Source organism: Triturus cristatus, chromosome 8 (assembly GCF_964204655.1).
Source record: "Triturus cristatus chromosome 8, aTriCri1.1, whole genome shotgun sequence".
NCBI lineage: Eukaryota > Metazoa > Chordata > Amphibia > Caudata > Salamandridae > Triturus > Triturus cristatus.
Window position 1 is genome coordinate 1,528,350,129 of NC_140591.1, and position 19,918 is coordinate 1,528,370,046.

A 19,918-nucleotide genomic window follows, 5' to 3' on the forward strand; every position below is an offset into this window, starting at 1 on the left:
CTCCACATAATTCCAAAACATGCAATACCATATAATTAATATCCACATAATTCTACATCACACCATGCCACATAATTCCACAACACAACTCCACACCACACAATTAACTAACTAATCCAATCCCTCTCACATAATTCCAGTACACGCCACATTAATACACTCCGTAACACATAGGTAAAAGACATTGCCATTTACAATGCCAATAGCTCTAACTCAAACTAATGCGAGGCCTATTGCATTTCCAATGTGTTGGACTTGGCCCTTTTTGCAGGGTCTTCCCTGAGCTTTTTGCCTTCCTCCTGTATTTTTCTGACCTGTTGTTGGCTGTTTTATGACTCTAGGCACTTTACCACTGCTGATCAGTGCTAATGTGCATATGCTCTCCCTATTGTAAATTGGTGTATAGATTAGTGACTCCATGATTGGCTTATTTGATTTACTTGTCAGACCCTAGTACAGTGCACTGCGTGTGCCCAGGGCTTGTAAATCAAATGCTGCTGGTGGGCTTGCAGCACTGGTTGTGCCACCCACAGAAGCAGCTTGTAAAGTGTGTCTCAGGCCTGCCATTGCAGTGTCTGTGTGCGGTCTGTGACTGCCATGCTGACTGGGCAAGTGCGCCCACTTGCCAGTCCCTAAACCTTCCCTTTTCTTCACATCAGACACCCCTATGGTAGACCCAAGGGCAGGGTGCATTGTAAGTATAAGGTAGGGCATGCCCTGATGTGTGTGGCATGTCCTAATAGTGAATTACTGCAATTTTCGTTTTTCACTATTGCAAGGCTACCTGTTCCCCATAGGCCAGAATGGGCAGTTTGATTATAACTTACTATAATCCTAACTGACCCAGGGAACACGGTAGAAATTCGAGTTTGGTATGCCTGAACTCCTAATGATAAAATACATCTTTTAGTGAATTTGGTTTTAACATTCTATTTGAAAATACCACTTTTAGAAAGTAGGTATTTTCTTGCCTAACTATCCAAGCATGCCTCTGCTAGGTTGTGTATTTCTTGTCTCGAGTTTGAGTGACAGGGGTTGGACAGGGCTGAATAGAGCTAACTGAATGTAGATGAGTGGGAGGAGTTGCACCTGGGACCTGAATAGGGCTGTGCTTGCCTTACACAATGCTGGCTCCACCCCCTGTGGTGTGTCTGATGTCCCTCGCCCACACTGTCAAAGGAAAGAAGGAGTCTTGTCAACAAAGTGCTCCAGGACTGACCAGGACTGGTTTGGATTAGGCAAATGCCTCTCTACCTTCAGAGAACAATGAAAATACTGGGGCCCAGACCCCAAGACTTTAAATCACTCTAGGAAAACAAGAAGAACCTTTGCTGAGGAAAGGAACCAGAGAGAGAGACTGCAGGAGGAGACTATCCCTATGCTGTGTGCTGTTTGAGGATTGGCCTGCAGTGGTTACCTGATTGCCAAAGAAAGGAGAAAGGACTTTGTGCTACTTTCATCAACTTGTAAGAAGATCTCCAAGGGCTTGAACAAGAGCTTGCCTCCTGCTGAAGTCTCAGGAACAACAGACTTCACCCACCAGCTTTCCCCTGCCTTCGCTTGCTGGGAATGTAAGTGCCTGCTGTTGAGCTGGGCCTTCTGAGAGACTGTGTGTCGCTGGGGACTGGCCGATAAAGCGTGTCGCCACCGCAGCAGTAGTCGTAGCATCACCGAAGAAGAGTGTTGCCGTCGCAGCAGACGCCGTCGCATCACTGGAGAAGCATCCCGCCGCTGTCGCCATCGCATCACCCGAAGCACCTCACATCACCGGAGAAGAGTGTCACCGTTGCAGCAGATGCTGTCGCATCACAGGAGAAGCATGTCTCTGCCGCAGCCGCTGTCGTCGCATCGCTGAGGAAGCGTGCCGCCGCTGTCGCATCGCATCACCGAGGTGCCCCGCATCCCTAGAGAAGAGTGTCGCTGTCGCAGCAGATGCCGTCACATCGCCAGAGAAGCATGTCGCAGGGCCTGTCACGGCTCAAGAAGATTCACAGATTCACCGCACAGCCGTCGGTTGTGCACGCATCACCCCTTAGTTGTCGCAACATCAAGAAGACGCCATCTTTGTTTCATGCAAAAACAACAATTGATGGACAGAATGCAGAACAATGTCATACATTCACCCCAGTACAGAGATCTGGGCCTAAATCCATCGTTTTTTTGCTCACCATGCCATTCCAGTTTGAACCCAGCCATATGCAAATCAGTCTTGACCCTGTGCCCCATGGGAACAGTCCAGCCCGAACTGCCAAGCCAGGTCCTCCCTGGACTGGAAACAAGCATCCTAGGACCGGTTTCGGGCTTTCAGCCCTCGTCAGCCAGGATAGCTTGATTCCAGTGGCATGGAGAGCAAGGGACTCACGTCTGAGCATACCCTTCCCACTCGGGGTGACAAATGCAAAAACAACAATTGATGGACAGAATGCAGAACAATGTCATACATTCACCCCAGTACAGAGATCTGGGCCTAAATCCATCGTCTTTGTTTCATTGTACCAGATCTTCCTCACATCACGGCATTGCTAGCTGCATCTCCACCGAAGCGTAGTAAGAAACCGATGCATCACCTCCGCGCGCAGGAAAGAACCGACGCATCACCCCCCCTCTGGTAAGGAACCGACGCATCACCGTCCCATATGCAGCTGTAGGGAACCGACTCATCACCTCCCCTGGAGTAAGGAACCAACGCATCACCTTCCCTGCAACTCTTTTGTTGTATAGCGTTATGCATTCAAAGGTACATTGAACATAAAGTGTCGCATTTACCATCTTAAGAGAACTAAGCTATTCCTACCATTTTTAAAGTACATTATTGTGGATTTTTGTGGTTTGTTGTCTTGTGTTAAGTCTATATAAAAATACTTATTTTTATACTACAACTTGTGTTGTGTCCATCTGTAGTGTTGTCACTGGGTTACTGTATGTGTTCACAAATGCTTTACACACTGCCTGTTCGTGCCAAGCTACCAAGGGAGTGAGTAGGGGTTATTTTAGAAGTATACCCCCTTTCCCTGACTAGACGCAAGGGTCCCTATTTGGTCAAAGGTACCTACCTCTACCAACTAGAGACCCCCAAATCTAACACAATGCTTGTTTCCTAGTTTTATTTAGCCCTTTCGAAAATGTTGCCTTTTGTTCCTTTATAGTTTTAATCTTTATTTTTGCTCGCTTTCTGTGTGAAAAATAAGCATTTCTGTGTTTCAAAATTAACATTTTGTCTTGTGTGTAAACCATTGGTAAATTCTCAGTAAATGTTTGGCATTTCCTTCCCACCTGAGTGGAGAAACCTTCCCCAGCCCTGGGCATCAAATGCAGAAATAGTATGTGACAAACAGCTTTTTGAAATGCAGTTCACAGTCGATCGTGCATTCTTTGCTCTGACAAATTCCTCAGGCTCCCACAAACACCAAGATGTTCCACTCCCCCGATCAAATATAACGATGTAATTTATGGCTAGCCCTGACTAGAGATTCCGCGCAAAACCCGCAAATGAAATGGTTCATTTCACCCAACTATACGTCTTCCTTTATTACAGTATGTAATCTGTCAAGGGAGTTTACATGTTCTAAAATGTACAGAAGTATAACTTAAACATATATTTGTGCAAAACACATGTGCACATAATACTGTGTTTCTGTTTCTGCTTTGCTTTCACAAGCTTTGAATAAACTCGTTTGTGAAAAACATTTGCGCTCATGTTTGTGTACTTTGCTTTTTTAAAACCGCCTGCTTCTTTTGGAACTGCATGCAATTATGGTATTCCGAATTTAAAATTAACTATAATGTAACAGATATCTTTTTTTTTTTTAAACAAACATGCGCCTCGGTTTAATACAGAAACTCTCTGTGCAGGGCTGTTCTTTTTCAGTTTTAAAGCACATGCACACCAGGAGTTCCCACGCATTTCAACCACAGACACATTTTTACATCTCAAACACATGTTGTTTACTGCAGTGATGCTTATCTAACTTGCTGGCAACATTTACAACTTAACATTGCATACAAGCTTAGTAACTAATTTGTATACAAAACAGCATGCTAAACAGACATTGCCTTAAACTCCTCTAGGTTAGCATAGCAGGACTGTTTACATCCTGTAAAAAGCTCTATGTTTTTTAAAGAAAGCGATTGTGACTGCTCAACAGTTGTTGATTTCATTTAAATGTGACTTTAGGCTCACGTTTGTATGCAATGTTTCTTTTAAATTAGGCATTTTTTTCACTAACCATACGAATATTTCAAAAAAGTTACTGGAGTGTACTGTGCCAAAAAAACCGCAGTGTTAACGTGAACAGATCATTCTACTACACACATCCACTCCACTCCAAAACATAAGTAAAAAACATTTACAATGTCAGTAGCTCTAACTCTCGCACATGCGAGACCTATTGCATTGAAAATGCTTGCTTCTTTTTGCTTAAGCACTCCACATGAGTTTGTGCATTTTCCAGCTGTCTCCCTTTTGTACTTCTCCCCCTTCTGTTTTCCTCTTTCTCATCCTCAATCAGTTGCTGCTCTTGTTTTCTCTCGGCCCACCTACTCTTGCCATTCTTATTTCTGTACCACCCCCTTGTCTGTTTGCACCCTCTGCCCTACCCACTTACCCTCGGTTCTCTGGGTTCTTTATCAGCCCCAGCCCCTTCCACCCACCCTCTGCTGTCGTTTTGCTTCCCCAGCTTCTCCTGCCCACCCTCTTTTGCCAGTATGCTTCCTCAGCCCCACATTCCCACTGTCTGTTTTCTGTTTGCTTCCCCACCGCCACCACCCAGTCTTGTCAGCTTGCTTCTTCATCTCCTTACGCCCTCAGTTTTAGCTGCTATTCCAACCCCACCACCCTCTCTCCATTGTCTGTATTGCCCTCAAGACCTTCCGTCCGCCCTCCAATGCTAGTTTGCTGCTACAGCCCCTCCTGCCTGTCCTCTCTTGTCAGCTTGTTGGCCTAGCTACCATTGTAAACGCGCTGCCCCATAGTTTCTTGCGTGTCCTCTCCATCCCCACCCGCGTACTTCTCTCTCCTTCCCTTATTGCCTTCGTGTTTCCTAGTCCTCCAACTCACTCAACAATTTTTTTTTTTAATTAAAACATATAAGCGCTGTCTGTGTCCTAGCCTTTTTTTTAAATATTTTTTTTCGGGCTGTTGTATAGCATGGATAAATAATTGTGAAGCCAATAGCTCTCATTGGCACAGTCTTTTGGCTTTGCAATCCTTATTGCAATATAATGTTATTGCACTTGTTCAAATTTCAGGGGATCTGTGGTGCATCATTACTAGACACTTCAGTATCCATAATATATTGCTAGCATGTACTCTTGCATATTGTTTATCAAAACCTAATCTGATTTTAAGTTGTTTATTGAAACTATAGTCAAATATTTTACTTTTTCAGGGATACTCTACGCTGTGACGTTCATGGGCCCTGGGGTCGCCTTCATGTTGGGATCCGCCATGTTGCGGTATTATGTGGACATAGACAAAATTCCATCAGGTAGGGGGCCTGCGTGTACTGGCTTTTCATTTCCTATAATGTACTTCAGTGGATCTTTGTTTTGAAACAGACATGGAGCGCCCCTTGCATTCAGAACAATTTTATAACACCAAAGAATATAAAAAAGTTTGAATGTCATGGACTTTCTTTAAACCTGACAGGTTATTGTGAACTGGTTGAAACGTAAATGTTTGCCTTCGTGTTTGTTTCACATCCTGCATCAATATTTGCCTCGGCTCCATTTATAAAATTCACTTGAACAGTGATTGATGGATTTGTTCTTATTCAGAGTATACGTTTAACCTTACACCACAGGGTTGGCGAAGAAAAACACAATAGTAGTGTCTAAGCATTGTTTAAAGTATACTGATTTATAAGTTTTTTTCCTAAATAAGGTTGCAGATATTCTACTAGTGTGGTTTCCAACAATACAAAATTCCCCCACATTTGTTTAATGAAAACATTCTTTCAAACCGCCAAAAATCTCAATGAAATTGAAACATCAATGTTTGCTCTCGGAAGTAAAATATGGAGCAGACTGTGCAAAATGTCCATTTGACAAAGGAAAATTCTGCTTGTGTGTTAACATGTAGCTATGGATTTGTCATTCATCAAGGGTGTGCACCCTAAATATCGACCCCCCAAAATATCGGTGGGACAGAATATCCAGGACAAAATATCATAAATAAAAAATTGACAGGCAAGAAAGTCTAGATCGATACCAAACTCTTCATATATGTACCTACAGGGTACATTTATCTACATGGTACATGGATGTGGAGTTAGGAATAGTAAATTTATACTTCCCTATGTGCAGTTACCTTTCAATATTTTGTCCCTCAATATATTCTGTTTTCGATATTCTTGTACCACAATATCATTGCTGTCAATATTCAGTTGCTCAATCTTCATTAAAGGATGTGATTTGATTGCACATCTTTTTGGCACATCTTGACTTTCAGCAAATGATATTTTGGACAACCTCTAACCATACACATCATACTCTGACATTTTGTAGCCGACCCCTCAAAAATGTTGCAGCCACCATGCAGCACTTAAGACCTTTTGCATCTTATTACTCTGCACCTCTTTCACTGCAGTAGAAGAGTAGAAACGCGCATGCAGGCGTTGCCTCATATCCTCATGGTGATCCCTTTAAAGACCCTGCTCAGGGTTTAGTGATCTGTATTCATGAATAGAGGCATGCTACAGTCAATAGATTTGTGTTGGATACCTGGTCCACAAATTAATATGTAGGCGCGTGCACATACCTTGCGCCTACACATTCATATAAAAGAAGGGTCAGATGCTTAAAGTTGTGTGTTTCAACCAATTTTCTCGAAATTCGCAAATAGTCTAACATTGGTGTCCGAAATTGTTTCAGGAGGTCCCGATCTGTGCCAGGTTTGTTTTCAGGATTACTATGTAAGTTAGTTTGATTGAGCACCATTGTATGTCAACCTCTTTTATCAAGATGTCATGAAAATCTGGTGTGGATCCAATGGTCTAAGACTAGAGTCAGAGACCCCAGTTCTGAGTTTTGAAGAGCTGCCCTTTGAAGAGCCCTATTCTTCCGTCTGGAGGAGATTCTCAGAAGCTGGTCCAGTCTCCTGGATCTCTCTCCCCTGTGCAATCAGAGCAGGGTCAATTTTCACCCAATTGAAGATAAAATTGTAAAGATAGAATCCCTTTTCTAAACGTTTTCTCATGTTCAGACTGGGAACAACATTGTCCTTGTAGTTGGTGAAGTAGGCTGGATGAAAAAGTAGCCATAATCGGTAGTTTTGCAGCCTCTCATGCACAATATATGAAATAAATAAATGTATTGATTCATTTTTGTTGTAGCTGAGGTTGTTCTCACTCCCAAGGATCCTCGATGGGTGGGCGCCTGGTGGATGGGCTTTCTCGTGACCGCCAGTGTTGTGGGGCTTTCTGCTCTCCCCTATTTCTTCTTTCCGAGAGAAATGCAAAAGGAGGTAAGAACTCGTTCATTTGTGCAAGCGATTTATGTTCTCTCACTGTGAATAGATTATTAGAGCCTTTGGGTCACCCCTTCAGTCATAGCTTTTTGCCCTTTTTGTATCTCGCTCATTGAGACGCTTCACGTTTGAGGCGCCCACAACCTTTCGCATCAGCCTGCAACATTTTGCATATATGTCCACAGAGAGCCTACACATACACAATAAACAAACTGACTGACAAGCACACAGGCAGCATGCGTTCATGCAAGCTGCATACATTGTATGTGCGTGTACTCTGTATGTGCTACCTATATGGTGCATGTATGCATAGTGACTGTGTACCTGTGGGATAGTTTGTTTCCCCCGCATGTATGACTACATGTTGCCTGTGTGAAAGTTCCCTGTTCATGCCTGTAGTGTTTGTTGGTCTGTGCATGCACTGTAGGAAAGCCAGACTTCTTGGCCAGCGCAGTAATATCGTGTTACAAAAAGCTCCCCATCTAACTCCAGAAGTAACACCTTTTGTATAAATCAAGTAGTGTTGCTGCCCTCAGCAGAAACAAAGCCTACATGTACACACTTCATGTAATAAAAAGTGTTCCTCCTTCAGTCTACATCGTTCACTTACTACAACTAGATTTCAATTTAATGTTTGCTGTGTGTCCACACTATGAGCTACTAAATCCTCTCTTTGCGTTATGGACGAGCTCTGCAGAACAGCACTAAACATTACATATGGAAACTGTAAGCGTCTAGCTTGAAGACATAAGACCTTAAAAAAGAAGAATGTTTGTGGCAATTCTGTACTCTGAGCCGTCTCTAACTGCGGCCTTGAGAGCAATGTATGTGAAGTGACATGAATTTGGACAAATAATGAAACAAAATGTTTCATGACAAAGAAGGATGCATCATTTCAGGACGGTTTATTTACATTTAATTGAGTAAGGATGTCTTGTTCATGCTGCGGACAAAAGCTGCTCTGAAGGCAGTTTATTTGGGGCATTAATGTCTTCTGGGCAAAGTTTCATCTCATTAGCACAAGTTTTACAACTGAGTCCAGCAATAAACAACTGGACTCTGAGCAGATAACTATTGCAAATGTCTGCCAAATTATGCAGCAAATGCAAATCATTGATTATGTGGCAAGTGCAGTGAATTTATTGTACCTGATAAACAGCTGCAGCCGCAGGATTGCATACTTCCAGTGGCCCTAACTGTAGGGAAGCTAGTTAGTGATAAGGTTCGGACACTGGTTTTACTGCCGCAGGAAACAAGAATAGGTAAAAGTGGCACCATTCCCACTAAAAATAATGATGAAATGTGTATTCACTAATAAAAATAATATGGACTCCTTTGGATTCTTTTTTTATAAATTTGATTGTACCATTTGACCTGAAAGTGCCTTCTCTGAAAACTGCCACAATCAAGCTACACATAGAAATAAGTAATAAAGGGCCATATGTAGTCACAAAATGCGTAAAACCCTTTTATACATCTGGCCCCAAACTTTTATTTTTGCCATCAGAGTAGATATATAGGACAGCTATACTGCCTTTCTTTGCTCAGTTGTATAATGTTGAGGGTGATGGCTTCTGTTTGAATGGAAGTCACACAACTCAACAGGGTTGCTGTTCTGTGGCCGCAGAAGTTCTAGGGGAAGGGTCTATTGCAGGCAGGGTCTCAATTCTGTGCACTTCCTGAAAAACTCAAGCTGCATTAACTAGAACCCAGTTGTTTTGAGCTACCTAAGATTGAACAGCTTTTAAATTGGCTAAACATCGATGGCCCCTAGCACAGGTATTAAGAGCTGATCTTTATATGGATTCAAAATGTGTACCCTGAAGCCCAGATTTAGATCAGCCCTTGTCCGATTTCTCCCCCCAATATTCTCACAGCCATAGGGTAAAACAAAAAATTTCAAAAAGGAGATTGTACATATTCCCTACTGCCCAGGACATTGTGTACTTGGTCTGCGACAGATTATTTCCTCTGTCATGTCTCCTTGGTTTAGCGTGGCTTAGCTTGGTCAATGAGGCCTGGCTCAAAGAAGGCCAGGGCAACCTGTAAAGAATACTTCAGGATCCTACAGCAGTACAATACATTTGTAAGAATGTGTCATTCAGAACTATGAACCTAAAAATTATTCTTCTTTTCTGTGTTGGGTCTGCGGTGAACAAATCCCTTAAAATGTGCCTGTCTTGAAACCAGCGGACGGTAGTCCTAGCAACTCTAGGTCAGTGGTTTCATGATTGGGCAGAGCCCATCTTGATGTGATGCGGGCCAGGGTTTCGGAGGACTACCCGCTCAGGCCCTCCCCAGGCTATCTCACAGGCCAAAACAAGTGCTGGAACTCTGCATGACAGGGCAGATTCCCTGTAGTTAATAAGAACAAAAGGTAGTAGAAGGGATGCTTCTTTGTGCTGTATTTCGGTTGCTTGACTCATTGGGCAGGCAACTTTAGTGGTATGACAGATCAGCAGAGCCTCAGTTCGTTGTTGGCATTGAGAAAAGGGTCCATAAAGTTAATATGAAGTTTGCAAGTCCTAGGCAGTTGGACAACAGTTCCCTGCCATCCTGAGCCAGTGCTTCATGATATTCCCAAGCAACCATGGCAGAGCTCGCCTGATTGAGGGGGGCGGGGGGGGGGGGCTCCTCTATTGAAGTGCCTAGTAACCCTTGACTCCAGGCAGGTGAAATCTCCTGATGCCTGTTCTGGTGGTTAAGCTTGCGTATTCTCCTGAGATACAGGAAACAGAGGGACTGATATCCCAGTATCCAAACAATACACTACTCTACTTTTAAGCACAGATCCACCACTCCATCCTGCCTTGGCTGGCCAATCATGTGAACACAGAGTCTCACTGTTGTGTGGCTGTCTAGGAGTAATACACAAAGGCCAAATGCCAACAACGCCTAGTCATGTAACCCAGGAAACAGGCTGCAGGCACCAAATGGTTAGGACAAGAGAATGACAACTTTCTAAAAGTAACACATAAAAGGCAATGGAAAGAACGCTTGCAATTTGTTTAACCACTGCCAATTGCTTAGGTATTATCACAACTGATTGGTCTTTTGCTCACCATGCCAGCTCAGTTTGTACCCAGCCATATGCAAATCAGTATTGACCCTGCTCCTCATGGGAACAATCTAGTCTGAACTGCCAGGCCAGGTCCTCCCCGTACCAGAACACTAGCAACCCAGGACTGGTTATGGGCTCATCAGCCTGGTACAGCATGGTTTCAGTGACACGGAGCACGGGGCCCATGTCTGGGCATACCCATGCCACTTAGGGCAGTACATGAAACTTGCAATTTAAATAACCACTGGCAATCGCTCAGAGTAGCATCTCAACCCATTGTTCTTTTTCTCACCATGTCACCTCAGTTTGTACCCAGCCATATGCAAATCAGTCTTGACCCTGCTCCTCATGGGAGCAGTCCAGCCCAAACTGCCTTTTGTATACTTTGATGTGTTACACTAAGTGGGATGGGTATGCCCAGACGTGGGTCAAATAGGCTTCAACCAGCCCAGGACTAGTCAAAGAGTTCAAAGTTAGAGGTGTGGGGGGAGGAGGGGGGGGGGGTAAGGACTAGGTGGAAGCCTGAAGCTCCAAGTCGGGGAGGCGGGGAGATTACCAGACGAGAATAACGTCAAGTTTAAAGGAACCTTTGATAGAACTGTACCATAAAGGTAGAAATACAGACAGAAAGAAACCAGCATAAGCAAAGCCAGTAGGTCTGCCTTTTTAATGAAATGGTTTTGTTAATAGTCAGTTTTGCTTTTGGCTGGGTGAGCGGGTCAATGTGAGATGAGTTTGAGGTTGGCTGCCTTTGTGAATGAGAATGGGAGGGTAAGAAGAGCAGCTGAATGTGTTATATTAGGAGAATGATAAAAGATTGAGGAATAGCAGAATGAGATACAGGAGCAGAAGAAGGAGAATTGTCACAGTGCAAGAGAATGACGAGAGGTGAACGAGAGAAAGCCATGAAGGTAAACAGGAATGCGAGATGCAGCAGCAGTGGAATGGAAGCTGTGCCAGGATAAAAGGGATAGGTATGTGTAGCAAGATTAATGTGCAGAAGAATGAATGGTACTTTGGAGGTGTATGAATGAAAGTTTGCAGTAAAAGAGATGTAGGTGCAGTAGAAAAGTAAACAGTACAGGTGCAACACAACTAGAGATGCAACTACAGTAAAATGAGACGTCCAGGTTCAACTGAATTAGATGAGCCTCACTGCAGAGGTGGGTGTCATGCATGAGAAAATGGAGGATGGTTATTTTACCCTGGTGACTGAAAATGTCATTTGTGGACTGGAAATCAAGCAGAAACAGTACAATGTTCAGTCCCACCCGACCTATACTTGCTCTCCCCTGAGGAACAATGTTTTGAAACTCCATCCTTCCCCTACACTAAGCACTTCCTTTATGCTGGCCTCCTGATGATGGTTCCCTCTTGTTTAGCTTTGACTTCACATCACAGGTGCTTTTTACATCTGTTGTTACCAATTCTGTATCTATACATAGGGTGGATTTGGCTCCATCCAGAGGAGTACTCTCTCTCACCTCATACTATTGGTTATTTGATGTATTATTCGACTGCCTGTGGAGTGATTGCATTGCAATGCATGACGGACTATTTTACATCTAAATAATGCACTGATTCATCACACATTACATTCTTCATCTTTTACATTCACTCTATACAGAAGGCAATCCTTTTTGTTCCACTATTTTCACAGGCTTTATTCTTTGTGTGTCACTTAGTTGTATACATATGTTTACTCTCTCTCTCTCTCTCTCTCTCTCTCTCTCTCGCTGTCTCTCTTTCTCTCTCTCTCTCTCTCGCTCTCCTGTTTCTTAAAACAAAACAGGACAGGCATCAGCAAAGACAAGAGTTCTGCCTCTACTGTGGTAAACCATGGAGCCACAGGCATGTACACATATGTACATTAAGGTTAGGCCTGTTGGCTTTGCCAATACTTGTTGTTTTAACTACTAATGTGTCAAAGGAGATGGCCTGCAATGAAAGCTAGAATAAATGCCACTGCCTTCTCATATAAACAATATAATGTGTTTGGTAAAATCCTAGCTTCGGCCTGTGGCACTGGTTACATTTTGTGATTCACTTGTATAATTAAGACATTGTAGACAGTTTGTAAATGTTAAAAAATCAATATATTGTGGTACTCAGCGTGGTTAGAAAGTATTGTTCTAGATGGAACTGCAGTAATATAGGTAAGAGTGAATGCATATTTGCATACATCAAATTTACTACTTACATTATATTTAACATATGTACTGTATGCAGCAAATCCCATTATAGAAACTTGGGCAATAAAAGATAATATAAGGCTGGCAAAAGTTAAACATGCTTCTATTTCAAATGCAGTTATGCTAAGCTGCAATTTCGACTTCCTTTAGCAAATTAAATTAAAAACTAGTTTATAGTAGAAATATAAGAGTAACATTTTCAAAATAACTCGAGAGAAGTAAATTAGCTGAAATGTTCACCATGATTTTATGAAGAAAATTCCTAATTCTTTTATTAAATACAATGAAAGTAGATCTACTGCTAACAAAGTTCTGGGGCTCGTCTCAGTTCTGGTATGTCATGATTGGCTATATCACCTAATGCAAAGATTCAGGCAGAAATGAGTGTGGGAGCCCTACATAGGCTCAGAACTTGGCTGCGACCAAAGCGTACTAGTTAATGACGTCTTGGTTTGGATACAGCTGTTGTATTGCCACTCCACAGACGCTGACCACCATCCCATGCTGTAGGAGTGCAGGTCAGTCGGGCATACAATGCAAAGTCTAAAACTGAAAACGATATGCAAGTCAGTCATTGGGAAAGTGTAGCGTCTCCCCGCTGAGCCCAGTGATGGAAACCAAGGGAACGTGAAGCAGTAGGTGGAACATTGTAACAATAAATGGAAACCTCAGCAGACACCAGAGGTGCACCACTTTATGAAATACGCAGTCAACCGCTAAGGCGTGAAACAGACAGGGGCAGCGTGCCAAGCAAAGAGTGGTTACTGCCAGTGCCAGAGTAAACCCTATGGAGGCCCCTAGGCACTTGAAATGTATGCCCCCCCCCTCGCAAATTATCTTCGAATAAGTTTTTCTTTTTGGCAACCAACAATTTTATACAACCAATTTTATTACACAAAACTAAACATTAAGTTATTAGTGTTATTAAACAAAAGATATATATTTTTTAATTTTGATAAACCTACCAAACTTTGAATATTCAAAGGGTAAATTATATTAATACAGAATTTTCTCGGTAGTCTTTAATGTAAAGTTTTCGTTTCTTTTAGTTGATTTATTTTTTTCTATCATTTGGAAAGAATTTAAGAAAGCTTGATTGTGGTTTTCTTTCAAGATCAAATCAGGGACCCTAAAAGAGTGGGGACCATAGGCTGGTGCCTACTTTGCCTATTTGGTAATGTGGAACTGGTTACTGCTGTCTATTATTTGCCATAGTGCATCTCTTTTGAACTCCCACTGTGGCTTTAGTGTCAAGAATGGACAAAGTCATTTAGATGCCACGAGCCACCAAATGGGTTCATTATACTAGGAAGTCTAAGCATTGGCCTTGGAAGTAGGGGTGCGGGGGGGGGATGCTACAGCACCCCCCAAATAATCATGCTGGGTTTCAGAAGGTGAATGAGCAACAACAATTTTGTTTATCTTGTCCCATTTGCTGTGCATCAAAGGTCAAATGTCAGGCTATGTCTTCTGACAAATTGCTGCTTGTACTTTTAACAAGAAAACCAGTGTTTCCTTTCCTTTCTCTGACTGCAGAAAGAGGATGTTTTTTACATGGCCTAGGTGACAATTTTGCTGGAGTACAGGGAGTGAAGGAAAGGCTGTATTATGTCATTTAAATACTTGTGAATGAACTATGCAGATTTCAAAATCGTTTAAAATTTTGAAGTGTGATGGGAACCAAGATTTGAATAGGATCAAAACAAATCAAGACACTTGAATTGGTTATATGCAAATGATAAATATTCACTAAAAGCTTATTCCCACGCATTATCATTTGTGCACTATATTGTTTTATCGGTATACCTGCATGTCTAAGCAAATTTAGTAGCCATTTCATCTGAATGTGTGCTGTCTGTAAAAGACTACCACACCAATGTGCCAAAATGCACCAAGAGCTACATACAACGCCCTTATCGTTCTCCTCTTGAATGAGGTGCCACATTTCCTATGCTTGTTTTTTGTGTGATACTTGCATTTTTCACAATCCCTATGACCTTAATAGCAGTATTCCCTCTCTGAAAATTGTTACAGCACCACTGAGTCTAAGCCACAACTCTCAGATCACCCCTGGAAAGAAAATAATTGCCTCACTGCCACTTCAGGGTAAAATCACATGTAAAATATTTTTTACATTTTCTTTCTTCATTTTAGGAGAAAGAAATATTTCTTTGTCAAAGCAAGTTTAACAGATCTTGGACATGGCCGTTGCCGGAATAATGTGATGGCAACCTTGGAACTGTCAAACACCTATGCTCAGCATAGTTTACCAGTTAAATGTTGGACATCTTGGAAACGTCAAGTGGCAAAATAGAATGAATTTCTTATGCAGCCACCCACGCAACATAGAAGATTGTGAGTGAGTGGGGTGTAATGACGGGTGACACCCGCCAGCTGCTGGTGAAGTCAAAGTCCCACGAAGTGTACACTGCTCTGATAGGACAGCATTTGGGTGATGCTGATAGCTTACCTTGACAAGTGAAGGCTCTGGGGGCTGCTCCTCTTCTAAAATTCAGCCATGCCTACAAATTGTTATGTTGAGGAGAACTACTTTGCCTCCCTTAACTCTCCCGTCCCTATTGTGAACACAGTTGGGAACAGTTTCTAAGGAACTCTTGGCGGTCTTTAATGCCCTGACCCACCAAACACGTGGGGCTGTATTACATAAAGTGCTCCCAGGGCACAATGGGCGTTAGAGCCCACTTTGCGTGCCCCCGGGGCACTTTGGTATTACTGACACTTGTGCGGCCTCTTCTGTAATACAGATAGCGCTGGCGCTTTATGTGCACCAGCGCTATCTGCAGCGGACGTTCCCTCATTTGCATGAGGGCGGCAAATGAGGGAATCCCTTTGCCTCTGCGCTGTATTACAGACATGGGGCAGAGGCAAAGAAGCTGTCAGAAGGCGCACTGATAGTGCACCCCCTGAGAGCAGCCCTCTGCAGGGAGTATAGGAGGCCCTGTGGACCCCCCAGTCATCCCCTTGCAGGCAGTTGCAGTGACTGACTGCACCCGCCTGCAAGGGGGTCTCTAATCCCCCTTTAAAGTGCAGGTGGGGTGAAACACGGAGCGCCTGCTTAAAATCTGCTCCATCTTTCACTTGAATGCGCTGCCCCCAGGGCAGCACGAGTTTGCTGTTGCCCTGGGGGCAGTACAATCTATGTAATAGGGTGCAAACAGGGAAAGTGCGCCCTGATACATAATATGGCCCCAGATGTCCTGGTGTCTTGCCCAAAGAAATTCATGTCACTGGCAACAAAACCAATTGCTGAAGAGCGATCTTTGTGTTGCTGCAAGGTATTGTGCATACTATTTTATGTTAATTACAAGAGATCTGACAAGCTTAAACAAGACCTAAAAATGTGAAGGATTGGCCAGCTGCACGGATGGTCACTGACTTGTTACAGGTGTATTGCCTGACTTTGTTCACTGATCCACTGACTGCAATCATTTGTTCCAGCTTTCTGGTTCAGTGTAATTACGGGTGATTTACTTAAAAGTGTGATGACTGTTGAGCTACCTGGTGAGGGAATGAATGCTAGTCTATCTAGTAAGACGATGACTGGTGAACTGCAAGGATGGTCAACGTTCTGGGGAAATGTATTGGAAATGAAGTGGCATAACATGGTTCGTAGTTTGTGCAGTGAAATACAGCAACAGCTGACTTGCCAGGTCTTTTTTGTAATGGTTTCTACTACTCGGGCCAACTTATATGAAAACCACATCCTTTTCACGTCTCATTTTACTAAGGAACTCTTTGCGGTCTTTAATGCCCTTGCCTCTTCCAAGATGCCTACCCCCACCGCACTCCCTAACCAACAACAGTGTTCCGACCTAACTGTCTTTTTTCAGAAGGTGGTTTCTGTTAGTCTTTGATCCCTCACTCTGGTTTCTTCTCCTGTGCCTTCTGTGGTCTCTGGGTCTGACCCCCCTTATTTTGTGATCTACTTTTGACTCTGTTCCTTGTGAGACCATTCATAATAAACTGCTTGCTATTAAGTCTGCATCCCCTCTAGATCCTGTTCCAGCTAAGATTCTTGGGGTTATCACTGATGTTGTCATGCCATTAATTATATTTATCTGCAACCAATCCCTAATGTCTGGCACAGTCCCTTCTATCATCAAGACAGTGCTTGTTATCCCTCTGCTTGGATCCTGACATCCTGTCCAATTCCTGCCCGCTTTACCTCCTGCCTGCAATGGCGTCAATGCTCAAACGTTGGGTCAATGTGCAATTATCTTAGGAAATTAAAAAGAGCATTATTTGCTCAACTCTTTCCAACCTAAATTTAGACTGTATGTGAGCACGGAAACCACGTTGATTGCAGCCAATAATGATATATGCATGATCATGGACGAGTGAGGCTCTGAAGCACTGCTCCTTTTCCCTTTATCTGCGGCCTTTGACATGGTCTCGCATAACATCCTGCCGGACCGCCTCATGCTTACAGGGCTAGGTGGCACGATCTTGGACGGGTTTCGATGTTTCTTAAATTACCATTCTCAGTCAGTACTTCTTGGGCCATACCTCTCTGTCTGGATGACCCATAGTTGTGGTGTCCCTTAAGGTTTGGCCCTCAGCCTTACTTTGTTTAACCTTTATGTGGCATCTGTTGCAGAGCTTTAAACAACCTTTGAATTGGATTCCATTTCTGTCTGATATGCAGCTTATTCTACATCTTGGCAGCAGCTTGGACTTAATAAATTGCTTTGGTGATGTATGTTGTCTATTTCCAACTTCTTGCGTATAAATTCTTGCGAGATGCAAGTCCTTTTTCGGAGATGAATTGTCTTGGTCATCTGTCTGGTGACCTCTATCTCTTGCACCATGTTCTGCTCCAGCTTCCTTGGTCCATAATCTTGGAATCATCTTCGATGTGCAACTGTCTTTTGATGTCACAATACAGAAATTGGCATCTGTTTGCTTTCTCACTTTGAAGCTTCTAAAAAAATGTTTAGCACTGATTCTAACAGCATTCAAGCAACAGTTTGTCCAGGCATTGGTTAAAGGTAGACTGAATTACTGTAAAGCGCTGTACATGGGGCTGCCCCACTATGCACTCTTTAGGTTACAGATCACTCAAAATGCTGCAGCGCATCTCCCTTTAATTTGTTGGTCTCGGAGGATACAGGCTGCTTGGTTTTCCTTTACTGTGATCTTGGTCACGGTCTAGATTGACCCCCCATCTCTCCCCTCTATCTGCTCAAAGACACATATTCTTAAATTCCATAAAATGTGTAAAACTCATCTGTTTCACCAGTCTTTGTTTCTGATACCATGTGTCTTACATTATTAGCACCAGGACACCTTCGGGTAGGTTTGCACTTACGCCATGTGATGTTATTTGATATATAAAGCTCCTTACCTGTGGGGTGAAAACCCCTATTTCAGCCTCAGTCTGAGCTTCCTTCCCCTTATATAAAATAGGTGCCTGCCTTTTGGATATCCTCTGGTGTGGTTGGTGGTACTTCTATGGAACCGTACTGTCACCTTGCTTTTCCATCACAAATGTACATTGTGCTCTTGTTTCAGGACTCCTTTCTTGTATTAAAGTAATTTGAAGAGTTGGAGAGGCGGTTCATTGTCAATGGCCCAAAATCGCACAGTTGCAAATCTTCAGCCATTCATTTATGAGGGGTGTCCTGAACCCTTTTAGTTCAAACCATTCCTACTCTTACTTTACAAGACCACGAGGGAGTTGGCCTGGATGGGTCTGATGGCTTTTTCACATTGGTAATCACAAATTGTCCCATTATTTGTCAAACAATTCAGCCTTGGGACTGTTGCATTGGACATGAAGCCTTTGGGTTCCCTAAGCTTGAGACTCTCTACTTGTATTCTCCAGTCTCTCATGCTTGGTGCAGCACCTCATCTTCCATATAGACTGCTGCCGCTCATTGCTCCATCTCATATTCCTCGTGTTTATTTTCTGTAATTATCCAAAAGCCACACTTCTTTGAATATTAATAGAAGTTTTTGTGACCTCACTCTCAGGTGGTGCACTGTGAGCCTCTGATAAAACACGGAGGATGTGGTGTAACAACCAAAGCTGGTTACTTCAGAATTGGGGAACCAGGTTTCAGTCTCGGCGTCGGCTCAACATCCTGTGATTGTGGGCAAATAACTTGTGGCCTGATATAGATTTCGGCAGCTGGGTTACTCTGTCACAACGGATGTCCCGTTCCCAGATATAAATCCCATTATATCCTATGCAATTTATATTTCGGTGGATGAGATATCCGTCACCGTTGTGATGGAGTAACCTGTTTGATTAAATCTAAATCGGGCCTTTAATCTCCCTGCGCAAAAAAAAGGAAAAATGAATGCGATCGTTTGCAAAGTGACTTGTGCTCATGTAAAGCGAGTCAATATCTTTGGGTCGAGCTTGTGCTATATAAAACTGCAACAGCAAAAAAGTGGGAATATATTCAGAGAACTGAAACCAAGAACATCAAAATGCAGTGTACCACCAGAAGTTGCTGAACACAGACAAACTTGCATAATATTTGGGAATTTGCAAACATTTGACAGGGACGTTCCCATCCTCAAATCATTTGCAGTTGCACTCTGGTCAGAGACAGGAGTCCATGTGCTTGCAGCTTGGGACTGACGATGGCCACCCTAAGTTTACGGCAGAGGAAGAGAAGCGGTTTCTACGCTGGTGAAAATCTGTTCTCTATGGAAAATAAAATGCTTACAAGCGCAAACGCAGGTTTTTGTCACTTAACACACGGAGGCACACAAAAAAACCTGGTATAGTTTTCACAGGAAAATAATTACAGCTGTGAGTTTCTCTGAAAATCTGCGACTGTCCACAGGTTACCAGGAACAATTCTTCAATTTGTTTTCAACCACCTAAACGTGGAATATTTTCTCCAAATCTAGGAGTCACCTTAAGAGGACAAATGACCCACTTTTCCAATAGCCTGTTTACAGACTGTGCTCTGCCACAACTAGGTCAGGGTAAGAAGACTTTCATACCCTGTGGGGAAACTGGAAACCAATAGTTGGGTACATACACCCTCCTCAGGCGCTAGGTAAACAAGCATTGTTAATACATCGGTTTTGCCTATATAATAAATAAAGAGCTGTTTTCATCAATCATCGTCTGGCAGAAGGGAAGAGCTTCCTGACAAATAACAAGGGAGTGGAGAGGATGTTGCGTAGCTGCCATAGTTGCTGACTCGAGAGAGGGGGATC

At 43.0% G+C, this 19,918-nt stretch overlaps 1 protein-coding gene across 3 annotated transcripts in view; it reads left to right on the top strand.

Annotated features, from left to right (window-relative positions):
• Positions 1 to 19,918, top strand: part of LOC146806066 (solute carrier organic anion transporter family member 2B1-like) — a 456,740-nt gene that overhangs the window by 236,863 nt on the left and 199,959 nt on the right. For all 3 annotated transcript variants that reach the window (XM_085623369.1, XM_085623367.1, XM_085623368.1), the window contains 2 exons: positions 5,388 to 5,486; positions 7,332 to 7,462. In XM_085623369.1, coding sequence (XP_085479495.1) covers positions 5,388 to 5,486; positions 7,332 to 7,462 — 230 coding nt within the window. The remainder of the gene's footprint in view (positions 1 to 5,387; positions 5,487 to 7,331; positions 7,463 to 19,918) is intronic.